Here is a 14,832-nt window from a genome sequence, read left to right as displayed (position 1 = left end):
GTTTTGAGCTTAGAAATACATGACCTCTATTTAATAAAATGGCCAACGATGAGCTTTTAATGTTTGGCCTATTCAAGAAATGTGACCATCTGTGTTCAAAAAGATAAAATTGATGAAGTACTGTAGAGCTTATGATGATGGAGGCGGTCTACTTTCCTTGGAATTTCTTGCAAGTCTTCAATGAGAGCACTCAATATTTCATACCCCTGGGAGATTTCAACTGCAGGGGCTTTAGCAGGTGTGATATGGGGTCAGGAAGTTGCAGGACATTGGCAAAGGGAAGTTGCAGGACATGAAAGCAAAATATACCTCAGAGTGTGCCCAAGGCCCAGATACCCTCCTTTCTGCTCCTGCTAGACCTTTTTAGTATGGCAGTAGTGCTCTTCTACCGCAAATGATTCCCTGGGCATCGGAGTCCACAGAAAATGGCTAACCACATGGATTTGGGCATTGCTCTGGACTGGGCTCCCTCTCAGTATCTTAGAGAAGCTTTCTTGTCCCTATGCCTTTGCTAGCTCCATTCTTTGACTTTATTCATTCATACTTTCACTCATTCGACACATATTGGAATACTGTGCCAGGCATCATGCTGGGCACTGGGAATATGATGGTGAACTAGACACCTGTTCCTAGTCTTGCTTGATTACCCCCGGGACCTTTATGCCACTTCAATTACCTGGAAGATGCTGTTCCTGGGCTGAAATAATGCTAAGCATCCCCTTGTCTGTGGAAAGGTTTAAACTCTATCCTCCAGTGTCTCTGCCAGGTTTCTGGGGACTACATAGCAACTTCTCAGATCTGTGATATCTGATTCCAAACTACACTGGTGCTCTGATCCAGTTCCTGGTTATTTCATTTATTTGCAAATCTGACCTGGGAAACTTCCATGGGGGTAACCACAGACTTGTTTCAATTTGTAATACTTACTCTGATTTGTGAACCCAGAGACATAGGTATGGCTGCCTCAGTTTACAAAAACTGGTTGAACAGAGATTTGTGCAGTGACTGGATGAAACTTTGCATTTCTCCCTCACAGAGGGATGAGGGTTCTCCATGTGGGAAAAGTGTAATAGATAGTGGGTACCCAGAACTTCAGACCATGGTGATTCACAGATCTGTTCTGTTCTCTTGGGAACAAAGCTATCCTTCTGAACACACTCACAAGCCTCCCTTGTCCCCACGTGTGTGGTGTCTGGGCAGTGGAATGCAGGCCACTTATAGACCTGACCCGTAAAGACTTCTTCATGGTCTTCCAGCCTCACACTTCTCTTGATTGAGGATCAGAAGCTACATGTCAAAGTGATATTGCAAAGCCCTTGTCATCCTGAGTTCCTCTATACCAAGAGGAACATAGCCCTATTACCTAGAAGAGGGCCTGCTACAGAGATTGGGCTCAGTACACATGTATTGAATGCTTACACAGAGGGCCAGACAAAGCTGAGACCCAAAGGGTTAGTGGCCATTTGTCAGGTGAAACATGGAGAAGGTGTTGTGGGCAAGGGCATAGTATGCACAAAGGTCCTGTGTGGAGGATGGAGAAAGTCAAAGATGAGCTGGAGAATTAGCACATTTAGAGTATCACCAGTTTCCAAACTTGCTTCCTTCAAGGTTTTCAGAAATGGAATAGCATGTGGCCCAGGTGACCAGAAAACAAGTGTGGAAGCCCAAGCTGGGGAAACATTGGGACTGGGGGGTCTTTGTTAGAGCATGTTCCAATGCTCTAGTGGTCACAATTGTGCAGGTAATCACAGTAGGTGAATGAAGCAGTTCAAACAAAATGGAGAGGTTGCAACAAAAATGTGATGGAAGAAGGCTAGACAAGAGGAAGTTTGGGTCTACTGTCCGTGTTTTGTGTGTGATTGTTTTGAAAAATAACTTCCTAGCCTCTGAAGTAGTCTTTACTCTCCTGTTCTTACTGGAAGCCTATGTGTACGTGTATGCTCACAGCTTTCACAGACATGCAAAGGGAATAATACAACCTATTTAATAGCACAGTCAATATAATACTTACAACTTTCAAACTGCAGTTGGCTATTTCTGTGCAAATAGCTTTAAGAGATGAAATAAAGTTAAATGTGAGGGGATCAGTTTCCTTCCAGAAGCTTATAAGAAGTCGAACTTTAACACTTCGTAAAACTAATGCTTCTCTTATTTTTCCATCCAGGTCTGGCCAGTAAGTCCTGTATAAGTAATATGCATATAGATAAAAATAAAGAAAATAAATTAGTTTGGGGAAGAAAATTGACTGTACTATATAGAAAACACTTCAATTACTCTCTGATCATTATTCTGTAGTAAACAAAAAGCCTTGTAGGATAGGTTGAAAAAAAAATGCAAATCTTTTGGGTTAGGCACAAAGAAATGAAGCTTGACTGGGATCCGCTCCTGCCTAAAAGAAGATCTCTCACCACCACTGCAGACTTCCATCATCGTACCTACACACATATGTGCACTAAGAATCAGTTTTTCAACACAATTTCAGTTAAGAGGCTTGAACAGCTCCTCTGTCCCCAAATGCCCCTCTGACCTCTTCTTGGGTAACTGTCTCCATATGAGTTTCTGCTCTGATTATTATCTGAGCTTTTTCACACTTTTATTTCCAGGGTGTCCTTGGCATCACCTCTCCTAGCCAAGCCTCCCAGGACTCCTCTACCTCCCACCTCTGGGCTGTACATTTGGATTCTTCCATCAGACAATCAGTTTCTTGACAGCCTCAACCTCTTCCTTGAATCCTTAGCCCTCTGCCTTTAGGGTTAAGGATGCCCTGATTCTTCTCAAAGGCCACAGCTTCTCTTAAAGACCTGCCAAGTATTTCCCCCCCCACCACCTAGCCACTTGGTTTCAACTGTGAGGACAGCTTCCTGCTCTACCTCCTCGGTTCCTGCCCATGTCACTTCCAGAATTGTGATTTAATTCTCCGGTGAAAACCAAACGACTTCCCCATCTTAAGGACCATGACTTGCATACTTTATCTCCTCTGTTTGTAGGGCTTTGTTTACTCGTTCAAATCTTGTCCTAATTCTGGGCCAATCCACTGTTTGGGCTCATGATAAATTATTCAGAACCTTAGCTTGTCTGTGTCATGATCACTGCTTCTTCACACATCTTCTCTTTGTGTCCGATGCCAGCCTCCTGCCCTTCAAGTCCCCTGCTCTTCCAATTGCATAAAACCTGCTCTTTGAGCTTGTGTGGGCTGCAGCCCTAGGATTCCTCCAATGACTCCTGTCCTTCAGCTCTTCCCTGTGTCTCTTGCCTGCCCAGTCTCATTCCAGGTCTGATAATCTGCATAGCACTTGCCCTTCCATCTTCCTCTCCCTTATGACTGAAACTTAAATCATGGGTAAGTGCTGTAATTTTCTTTTTGTCTGCTTCTATACCCACAAAACTGAGTCCTACTGGGAAAAATCACCTCAGTCTTGTGCTTCAAGTTGGTATCTCTGCCTCCAGTCTTATCCCTGTCAAGTACCTCCTCCATGACCACCAAAATGACCCATGTAAAAACGCATCTGGTCATTTTTTCCTTGGATTAAAACACAGGAAGAGGCTCTCCAAACTCACAAGGCTCACCAATAGATGGGGCCCCCTAGTTCCTGGTCCCTGCTTCCTCTCCAGTTTGATCTCTCACCACCTTGCCTTGGGCTCTGTGATCTAGTACTGAATTTTCTAGGCTTCTTTCCTCCATCTGAAACTTTGCTCGCTCAAGGTGTCCCTTTCATTTGGAAAATTCCATTTCTTATACTTTTCACAAATGTTCATGAATAATTTGAAATGCAACTCAGATAGCAGGTCCTCCTGTAAGCTTCCTTTAACCCAGGAACTGTACCATAGATGTTCTTTCATGGAGTGGCTCTAATATTTTTTTGCACACACCTATTGCTCCATCTGTACCACTGCATTCTAATAAGATAATCTATGTTTATCTGCCCTTTTAAATGGAACTTCTGTGATCATATGCTGTTCATGCTTTAACCACAAGTACATGGTGCTATATAAATATTTGTTAAAAAAACAGATATTAATAAATGAAAGATATTAATACAGTCGTTCCTTTGTATCTATGACTGAACCATTTCGAGACCCTAGTCGATGCCTGAAACCACAGGTTGTATATATACTGTGTTTTTTTTCCCCTCTACATATATATCCTGTGTAAAATAAAATGTATAAATTAAGTAAAATAAAACATTAACAATATTAATTAACAATAGAACAATGATAGCAAGATACTATAATACAAGCTATTTAAAATTTCTGACTTGTTTATTTCTGGAACTTTCCCTTTCATATTTCCAGGTAACTGAAGCTATAGAAAGTGAAACTGTGGGAAGAGAAGACTATTGAACTCAAAGACTAATCAGGCTACATTTTTATTAGCCCTTCACACATTGACCAGTTTCCTTCTGAAAGATGCATTCCAAGTAACTGAAGAAATAAATCATGAACAACCCCAAACTGAGACCTAAATAATTACGTGAATTGACTGAAGGAAGGCAGCTTGATTGCTATAGCAGGACGAGGTGGAGCTGGGCTTCTGATTTTTTTTTTTTAATTTTATATATTGTTTTAAGTTGTAGATGGACACAATACTTTGATTTTGTTTATTTATTTATATTTAGGTGGTGCTAAGGATTGAACCCAGTGCCTCACCACTTCAAGGCAAGTGCTCTGACTGCTGAGCCACAACCCTAGCTCCAGGGCTTCTGATTTTTTAACTACAGTATTTTCTTAGTCCTACATCACTGTTCCATTCACTTCCTACTACCTTGAAAATTAGAAATTCTAAAACTAACACTAAACTATGGTGTTTGTTTTGTTTTTTTTTTTCCCACAGGCTGACAATCATTTCTAATTTGGGAGTGTATGAATTTTTTTCTTTTTCATTTGGATACTGGCAGTGTGTAGACTAAAAAAATCTTTAAGATATTGATTAATTTCATGAACACAATAAAATCTGATAGTATTTACTTGTTCAGTGAAGTTTAATTGACTCCTGAAAAACTTTTCCAGTACTATATAAACATGAGTAACCAATCTGACCTTTTAAAAAATATCATTCATTTGACTGAGAAGACTTTCATTATAACCTGGATATATGAACTGCTTATTTTTTTCAATGACCTTTTGTTTAGAAAGTTAAAAACACCTTTTGTTTTGAAATTTTAAAAATATAATAAAAGAAGGATTCTCTGAATAACATCTGAAATGATAGATGAATAACCAAAATGCAGAATTTCAGGTAGGCTTCAGTTCTTTAACATTCTTTTAATTTCTTTTCCTTTAAGTACTTCATAATTCTTTTTCCCTTGACCATGAAGGATTCCAGTTTTGTTTATGGGTCTTCATGGAACAAAGGTTTTGTCAATCTGATCATGCATCTTCCTAGCCTAAAACAGAAATCCATGAATTTGCCTTATTCTCCTTTTACATAATAGGAAAATTATGCAAAACCTATTCGTTTCAATGTCCTTCCAAAATAAAACTGACATCCAGAACTGAACTAAAATCAAATAAACAACAGAAAGAAAATTTTTAATAAAAAGGAGGGATAAAAAATACGTGAAAGTGCGTGTGTGCAAGGGGGCATCCATGAATGTTCAAAGGACACACAATATTTTAAGGTAAAAGTGTCTTAATCATGTGCGTCTTGCAGATTAAAATGCTTCTCCTCTGACTGTCATCAGGAGTGATCATTTTCTGGAAGACTGCAATTCTGTAGTAATTTGCATAAAGAAGTTACATATTATGCATATGTGGGGTTGGCAATATGAAAAATTTCAAGCCATATAGGGCATACTTAATCATTTAACCTCAGTAAATGGTTATTTTGAAATTATAATTTTCCAAATTAAAAATGTCTTTGGTTTCACTCCCCAAAAGTGCATTTTGAAAAGATTTCCTGGGTTAAACTAATTATTCAGAACACTGAATCTCTACATTTACAGTGAGAAAGCAAAAGTGGGAGAATGGGAGTACCTGGGCATGGCCATGCATATATACATGCAAAGGCTTTTGTAAAGAAAAAAATAATTTCTGTCCCTGAATTTATTTCAAGGATGCTGAAAGAATGATGAATTAATTTTTAAAATACTACATTTTAAAGATGTTCTTTTTCTTTCCCAGAGAGATGCATTGACTGGGAACATATATATTTTTAATTTCCTTCTCCTTTACATTGAGAAGATACATGAACATTAAGCATTTAATGAAGATTGCTCTGAATATAAGAAAGAAATATCTCCTTTAAGGAAAATCTGGCAAGACTACTCAGTTATATTCAGCACATCCTTTGGTACATCCTCATGAATAATGTTAAAATATATTTTTCCAAATAACAGTCTATTTTTAAAATTTGTTGTTGCAGTGCTGAGTATCGAATCAAATGTCTCATGCATGTTAGGTAAATGCTCTACCACTGAGCTGAACTCCTAGTCTTTGTTTTATTTTATTTCATTTTATTACTTTGTATTTTAATTTTCAAAGTGAGAACTACCTAAACTTTCTGAAATTGCTTTCATGCCAATAATGTGAACTACTGAGCTATTTAGGCATGGCCAGAACCTAGTACCCCTCCTCATTTTTTTTTCTTGGTACTGGGAATCAAACCCAGAGGTGCTTAGCCATTGTGCCTCATCATCAGCCCTTTTAATTTTATTTTTGAGACAGGGTCTTGCTAAGTTGCTTGGGCCTCTTTATGTTACTGACCTTGAACTTGAAATCCCCTTGTCTCAGTCTCCCAAGTAGCTGGGATTAGAGGCATGCTTTACAGTGCTCAGTTAAGACCCTGATCTCTAATATTTAGGGAGGAGATGTATCTGTGGGTGAACTGCAAATGCACACCAGGCATATCTGAACAGTGTGCTCTTCCTAATGCAATGGGATAGTGTTTCCATGTGCAGGCTGGTTTATCCTGTGATCCTTCATTTAATGGCTGGCTTCGAAAAACTGGGTTATAACTAGAGGGTGGATACTCACTGACCTTTTGGTGCTTGTGCTGGAGATAGGCAGGTAGTCCATGACAGCAATGTACACGTACTGTTTGGCGTCATCTATCACGCTGTAGATGGCATCTATGTCAAAACTTCTGTTTTTAGGGCAAAAAAGTTTGGGAGAATTCTGTGAAGACAAAACCCCCAAATTTCAGAGCATTAATGGTTGGCATCTGAGGATTTCTTTATTTGCTTTAAAGGGTAGCTTCAAATTAAATTTTTGCAAACCTACTTTCTGCTTCTTCTGCTGCTGCTTTTTCTCCCCACCTACCCCCAACCCCTGATTTTTCCTTTTTAGTACTGGGGATTTAAACCTGGGGTGCTCTATCACTGAGCTGCATTCCCAGACCTTTTTATCTTCTTCTTCTTCTTCTTCTTATTTTTTGAAACAGGGTCTCAAAATAGAGTTGTTTATTGTCTGTCTAAATTGCCGAGGCTGGCCTTGAACTTGCAATCCTCCTAACTCAGCCTTCCTAGTCACTGGGATTACAGGTATGCACTACCATGCCTGGCTATTTACTGTTTCTTGATCAGATTGGACAAAAATATTCTCAGTCTTATGAAAGTTGAGACACAGAGAGATAAAGAAGAGATGGGATGGGTCTCCTGCCTGTCCTTTATGTCTAGTTTAGTAGACAATTTTCACTTTTAAATACAGACATCTACACGTTTTGGAGGCGCACTCCAGCTCCAATCTTACGTGATTCTGGAATACCTCTCCATCACAGATAAGTTGTGAATTTCCTCAAGTGTTACCATGTAAACTTACATATACATATAATAAGCAATTTATTCCAGAAGTCATTTCATTTGAAAGGTGAAGTAGCCATGAAAATATTCAAGACACAAAAATCAAAAGATCTTGGTGTTTCTTTATTTATTTTCACCTGAATCTTTCACTGAAACAGGAAGAGGCAGGGATGTTGATTGTCGAGAAGGGGCCATCAATAATCCTACAGGAAAAATCTGGTTGAGTTATTAAGATGCCCAAATCCATCAGGAGAGTCAGAGAGAAAGGATATTCTGCCAGACTTCAGCAAAATGAGAAAAGAGGCAAATTATGCTTCAGGTATTTTTCTCATGTTGCCTGAAGTTTCCATCTTATAAAAATATGATGTTGCTATGGTAAGGGGGGGTGGAAATGTAGTTTTTTTTCCCATTATTTTTCCACTGGTGGGGATTGAAAATAGTGTTCCCTTTAGTTCTTTTCTTTGACAAGTCTCGGTGCACAAATATTGCAAGGAGTGGTTATACCTAAAGGCTGAATAAATGTTCCTGAAACTGCCTGGAATAAATAGCAGTGTTGGACAGTCAGAGTCCCAGGTCACTTGTGGTACAGTTCTTTACACTGCATTCGTCAAAATCCCTGTCCCAGCTCACAGGTTCATGAAATAAAGTGTCTGGAATGGATGCCCACTTGAGATGAAGTAAGGGGGTAAGAAACGAGCAGGTTGAAGGTCACCCCCTAACCCCAGGCATCCCTATTCAGAAAGTCCTCTTGGCAGGTGATAGTCAGGATGTGCTTTCGATTATTAAAATTATTTTTTCTTTTGGAATGAGGCTGAGCTTCCAAATTTTAACAACAACAAAGACACAAACAACCAAAACATAACAATGCTAGTCCTACAGAGATACAGAGAGAGTCGATCTGTTACCCAGACAGATGGGTACTGCTTCTGCAATGTTTCTGGTGTCGGTCAGTCCCTCCCTCTTCTTCCTGATGGTCATTTCCTTCATTCAGGCACTCATACTGTTTGCAGGGGGTTTGTGATACCTCCTAGTGTATTGCCTTGCCTCCATGATGTTTAACAAACACATGTCACTCTCTGGATAAACTGACTTCTGGTCTTGGGGAATCCAGTCTAAACTCATAGGGAGGGATGTGTCCATAGCTGTTGCTCTGTCTCCCTTATTTGCTGGCTACTGTGCAGTCTGTGTCCCCAAAACTGAATTAACCATCAGCTCATGCCTGTGTCCTCATCTTCTTTGCTTCTGGGCATTTGCTCAGCTGGTATCTCCAGCGGACATCCTTCCTTAGTGTTGGCTACCCACGTCCTATTGGCTCAGTTCAAATTCAGCTCAAATATTACCTCCATTGAAACTTTCTTTTAGATCCTCAACCAGTGGTTGCTTCTCCCATCTCTACATTCCCATCCTATATATTTCTTTTTCTTTTTTTACCATCTTGGCCATTTCTAACGTCAAGGGCACCCTGTATATTCACGTTGCTATTGCAACCATCACCACCAGCCACCTCTGGAATTTACTTCTTATTTATCATATTCAAATTTATATTATAATTACTTGCATTTGCTTCCCCTCCTCAGCTGGACTGTTTCTAGACTGATTTCAAGGATTGTCTTTTATTCATTCTCCTATATATATCCGCTAAAATTAAATATGCATATTATTTAATTTTCTCAGCCCTTTGGGTTTGCTTTAAACATGTTTCAGGTTGTTATGAAGAAGCTGAGGATCTCAGCTCTGGACAGGCTCCTGGGCTAACTCTGAAATGTGTCCAAGCACCCTCTCTTTTTCAGTAAAGAACTTCCTGATAATATAATATATTATATTATCATAATCCCAAACTGGATTTTGTTTTCAGAGAGAAACAAATTTAGGCAGAGTTGTTGGTGGTCTCTCTACGTTTGCTGTCATCTTACAAGTTTGGATATAGTGTCATTAATCTATATAGAAAAGAGTAAAAGCTTTGGTGATACAGGCCAGACCCAGATTCCAGCACTTATGCACTAGGCTTGTCTCTTACACCTTGAATTTATGTTTTTTCGTGGAGTTAATAACAATAACACAACTTTCTCACTGGTTTACCTGCTGTACCCCTCTTCTATGCTTGTTTTCATTCAGTCAACAGATCTTCTTAACTGCCTGCTGTGTTTCAGGCTCTGGTCTGGGCACATGATATATAACTGTGATGAAGGTATGACCCTGCTTTGTGGAGCTTCACTCTGGCACAGGTTGCCTGGCACTGCATTCATTTGTCTTTGTGTTTGTACTCTAACTCGTGAGCTGCTTACTGCTCTATCTCTTGCACCTTTTCTCAGTAAATGTCTGTGGAATAAGTGTGCAAGTATTTCATAAATTAATAAATGTTGGAGGTCTGTCCAACCCCCAACCTCCACTTCTAGTTAGAGTTTCTTTATTCTAGGTATTTCCAAACTCATTTAAACATATCTTCACTAGCATTTACCTGCCTCAATGTTTCCCATGCTCCCACTGCTGAACACAATGTCCAGAACTTGGAAAGTGCTCCATGTGTTCAGGAAGGGGAGGAATGATTATTCACATCAGTCCCCTTGCACCTGGGTGCTGGTGGTACTTCCCTGTGTGTTCTAGGCAGGTTCCAGGGTCCTCTACCTTTATAGACAGTACTACTGTCTTTAAAGTGTTTGCTCAGGGTATACATGAATAAATAACAACATAAAAGAAGATCTACTGCTTTGGTATAGGAAATTAATGTTCCAAATGTAACCAGAGAGAAGGCTGTTAAGTTTCCCCTCTTAGCACTCCTGAATGAATTTTCGGAGTCTGACTTGGGGGGTCTCCCTTTATTCCACGGTAAAGTAGAAGAGGGAAATTATAAATCCTATTCTATATTTCAGTTCTGTGATAATCTCTTACCAGTCAAGAACTAGTGATATATTTTGTTTCTAGGTTAATTAAGGTTTCTGTCATAGACCTATAGGTGCCTTACATGATATGCATGTAATTTATTTTGAATAGTCACTCAATACTTGTCTTTTAAAGACTTTAGCAGATTTTTTATTATTTAACCATAGTTTCCTGGTTCTTAAGCCTTATCCTCTATTTGTAGAATAGTTCCATGAAAATGTAATTAAACATAAAAAGACAAGCCACAGAATAGGAGAAAATATTTGTAAGTCATGTATGTGATAAGGGCCTTGTATCCAGAATGTAGAAAGAACCCTTGCAACTCTATTAAAAAAAAAACAAAAAAACAAAAAACCCCTTAATTTGAAAAAAGAAAGTATTTGATAAGCATTCCTCTAAACAAGATATTTTACAAATAGCTAGTAAGTCCCCCCAAAGATGCAGATCAATACCACAATGAGATTCAATTTCACACCCATAAAGAGGGCTAAAATAAGACATAAAAGTAATAAGGATATGGAGAAATTGAAATATTCATATATTGCTGGTGTGATTTTACAATGGTATAACCAGCTTGGAAAACTGTTTGGAAGTTTCTCAAAATGTTTAGCATAAGTACCATAGTACACAGAAATTCCCTTCCTAAATATAAACCCCAAAGAATCGAAAATGGGTATTCAAATAAAAACTTGTACATGAAGGTTCATAGTGGCACTCTTCACCATAGCCAGAGACAGAAACACCCAAATGTCCATCAACTGATAGATGCATGGACACAATGTGGAATGTCCATACAATGGGCTATTATTTGAGCATAAAAAGAAATGAAAGAAGTAATGATCTACACCACAACATGGATGAACCTTGATAACATTATATTGGCTGAAAGAAACTAGTCACAAAAGACTGCATATTGTATCACTCCATTAAGAAGAAATGTTCAGGAAAAACAAGATCATAAAAAGAAAGTAGATTAGTGGTTGCCAGTGGTTGGGGGAAGAGAATAATGGAGAGTGGCTGCTAATGATTATGAGGCTTTTCTTTGTGGTGAAGAAAATGTTCTGAAGTTATAATGGTGGAGATGATTGAAGAACTTTGTGACTATACTAAAACCATTGAATGGTATACTTTAAAAGGGCGGATTTTGTGATGAATGAATTATATCTCAATAAAGCTGTTAAAATATAATTAATAATACACACTAGAAGTTCTAACAAAGAATATGGTATTTTTTTGACAGCATCACTGAGTTTTATTCAACTTCTGTCCTCTCACTAAATATATCTTAGTATACATGACTGATGTGTGAATGAACTGAACAATAAACAACAAGACATCCCACTCATCTATCAGCTAGATCAATAAAAGTACATCTTGAACTAACTAGTCTTTGTCCTGGAAAGCAAGTGCATAATTTTAAGGGCTCTAAAAATATATCTATAACACAAAATCTCAGCCAGCCATTATTTCTATCGTGGGATTTCATTTTATACGTATATATGTATATATATTTAAAAGAATTATCTGGCCCTAATCTATAATAAATTACATGGTTAAATCTAACCAAGGACCTGTTTGTGGTCCATGAGAAAATTAGATATAATCCATATTTATATTATAACTTAAAATTTATATTTAGATGTTTTATCAATTATCTAAAGTTTATTTTGGGGATGATTATTTTTGAGATCTTCAAATTTTTTTGTGTGTGTATGTGCAACTTAGTGTTGGCACAGTCAGTTTATAAACATAGACTATTTTGAGATGTTTTACAACAGGAGCTCTCTCTGGCTCTTTGTTACCATGTCCTTTTGTGGTGATGTTCTGCCTCACCTCAGGCCCAGAGCCATGGAGCTGGCCGTCTATGGACAGAGACCTCTGATACGGCGAAGGGTAGACTCCCAGTGAAAGGCTGGCTCAGTGTTGAGACTGATGGCATGGCCAGGAACCTACTGGATGGCATCAAACACATGGTCATAGTGGACACATGGAATACACCCTTCTCTTCTTGCCAACCTCATCAAGAGATTCTTCAATATTTTATGGTATCAATTTCTGACCACTGAAGGGAAGGTCAGGAAGAAGTTGCCAGATGGCTTTGGGAGTCCCAGAGCTTCAGAGATTCTAGGGATGGAAGGTGCAAGAAGTCTCCTGTCCTAATCTGAGTATTTCTTATTTTTTGTGTGCACTTCACCTTATAAATAGAACCCAAAGATAAGAGCAATTCCACATGGGTGCACTACACTTTTATGTAAGTAGCATCCCTGAGATTTCACATCTCCACTACCCAAATCTCAAGTGTTCCCTCTTCATGATCTTCAGCTGTGACCAGGAGGAGCTGTTTGATGGGGAGGTGCACGACATGTGGTGAGGCACCCAGCCACTGAGGCAGGCAAGCCCACCCCTGCCACTGGCCCATCTCTTGTTTCCCTGCACCTGAGATTATAGAGATGAAGCCACAGAACCCCCTGCAATCTCCAATGCCTTGCAGAGGTGTCTTCTCCAACAGCTGCAACCCATCGTCCCTACACACTTCAGGTGGGGGCCTGAAGATCAGGAAAAGTATTTCTGCTGGCCAACACCAGCTGAAAGTGAATCAAGTCTACATTGGTTCAAGGGGAGCACCTCTGTCTATACTATGCCAATGGGAACAAGTCCCTGTCTATATTGGCTTAAGGAAAGTGAGTGCCCATCTACCCTGACTCAAGGTAAGTGAGTATATACTGTGAGCAGTAGAATGAGGCACAGTGGTCCAAGACTTGGAGAGGATGGCTGCTGGGCTCTGGCCCTTGCTCTGAGGCCTCTATTTCTCTCTCTCTTTCTCTCTCAAAAAACAAAATAAAAAGCCTCCCCAAATAGAACAAACAGAAACACAAAAAACTACCTTTAAAAAAATCTCTGAAATATCAATTTTATTATACAATTTGTGAAAAAAAGAAATTCAGAATAAATTTCTCCCAAAGCATTGAAGAAAGGACAAAGAGCAGGACAGGGGGAAGTGTCCCAGGGAAAAGTCTCTATGATGTGTTTCATAGGCAAAAGCTTCTCTGATGTGCTTCACTGTTGGGAGCAGAGGATTCCTGGTGGAGGTACATGCCCTCCTGCCTGGAATCCTCCCAGAGACGCCAGAGCCAGTTGGCACACCTCTTCCCACAGCATGATGTCATCATCCACGGAGCTGGCTATCTGTCGGTTCTGTCTGTCTGGGCTCCACATTTCCACTGGAGTCGCTCTGTTTCTGGACAGTGGTCCACTCTGTTTCTGGATATCATGGTATACAGCAGAGTTGCTGGATGCATTTGGCAATTCTTGTCCTCAGTCTTTTCTAACCCCAGTTGCTGTCTTGGGGTTGTCCTATGGAGGTCCCTTGGGAGGATGAGCAGCTGGGCACAGGGTGAGGCTGGGAGGTTAAGCTGGGAGGGGGTGTGTTCTCATGGAGGAAGCAGAGAGGGATGGAGGGCACGCTGGCACTTCTAGCAGCCTTCTGCTGGGACTGCCTGGCTTCCTAGGCTGCTGCTAGGAAAAGGCTAGGGAAAGGCTCACTACAACACTTCTTGGGGCAGACCCTGGGAAGATCTGCAGGGCCTGGGCCATCCTTGGGCTTCAACTGGAGTGCACAGGCCTCCTCCTGGGTTTTCTGGTGCTCGAGTATGCAGTATGTCACCATCATCTCATCAAATTTGCGACTCACCATAGATACCCTGGTGTTATAGGGGTGGTAACCCCTGTTGATCATCATGTGCATAATTGTGGGATCCAGGAGTTTGGGGAGTACCTCACTAGGAGGGCTAGATGAAGCTTCATTGCCCTGGCTCAACCATAGGTGCCCTACTACCTGGCCTATGGAGGGCCTTTGTATGGGATCCACCATTAGATCTCATGGATGAGGCTCTGCACTCCCTCAGAGACCTGCTGGGGAAGGCCCTAGGCTGCCTCCTTGATTGGCTTCTTCAGCTGCCTAATGCTGCTTGCTGCACCATGGGCCTCTCCCTGTGAGCATTATTCTATGCTCACTCAGGCTCCAGACATCTGCTGCCCATGGACACTCTCAGAGTCAGTGTAGAGGAGAGTGCCAAAGGACCTCTTCAGCTTCTTCCCAGCTGTGAATCTGGTGCTCAGGTCAAAGTTGATGAGTTTGACATTGCTGATGGCATCCACCACGGCATTCTCCAGCTTCAGGTCCAGGTGCACAATCCCCTTCTGATGGTAGTACTTC

General features: G+C 40.3%; 1 protein-coding gene across 5 annotated transcripts in view; it reads right to left on the bottom strand.

The window, feature by feature from the left end:
* Positions 1-14,832, bottom strand: part of Pld5 (phospholipase D family member 5) — a 397,710-nt gene that overhangs the window by 13,604 nt on the left and 369,274 nt on the right. For all 5 annotated transcript variants that reach the window (XM_078022984.1, XM_078022987.1, XM_078022986.1 and 2 more), the window contains 2 exons: positions 6,977-7,113; positions 2,012-2,180 (listed from right to left, as the gene is read on the bottom strand). In XM_078022984.1, coding sequence (XP_077879110.1) covers positions 2,012-2,180; positions 6,977-7,113 — 306 coding nt within the window. The remainder of the gene's footprint in view (positions 1-2,011; positions 2,181-6,976; positions 7,114-14,832) is intronic.

This window comes from Ictidomys tridecemlineatus, chromosome 10, assembly GCF_052094955.1.
Source record: "Ictidomys tridecemlineatus isolate mIctTri1 chromosome 10, mIctTri1.hap1, whole genome shotgun sequence".
NCBI classification, from domain to species: domain Eukaryota; kingdom Metazoa; phylum Chordata; class Mammalia; order Rodentia; family Sciuridae; genus Ictidomys; species Ictidomys tridecemlineatus.
This window is presented reverse-complemented; position numbering and strand designations above follow the sequence as displayed.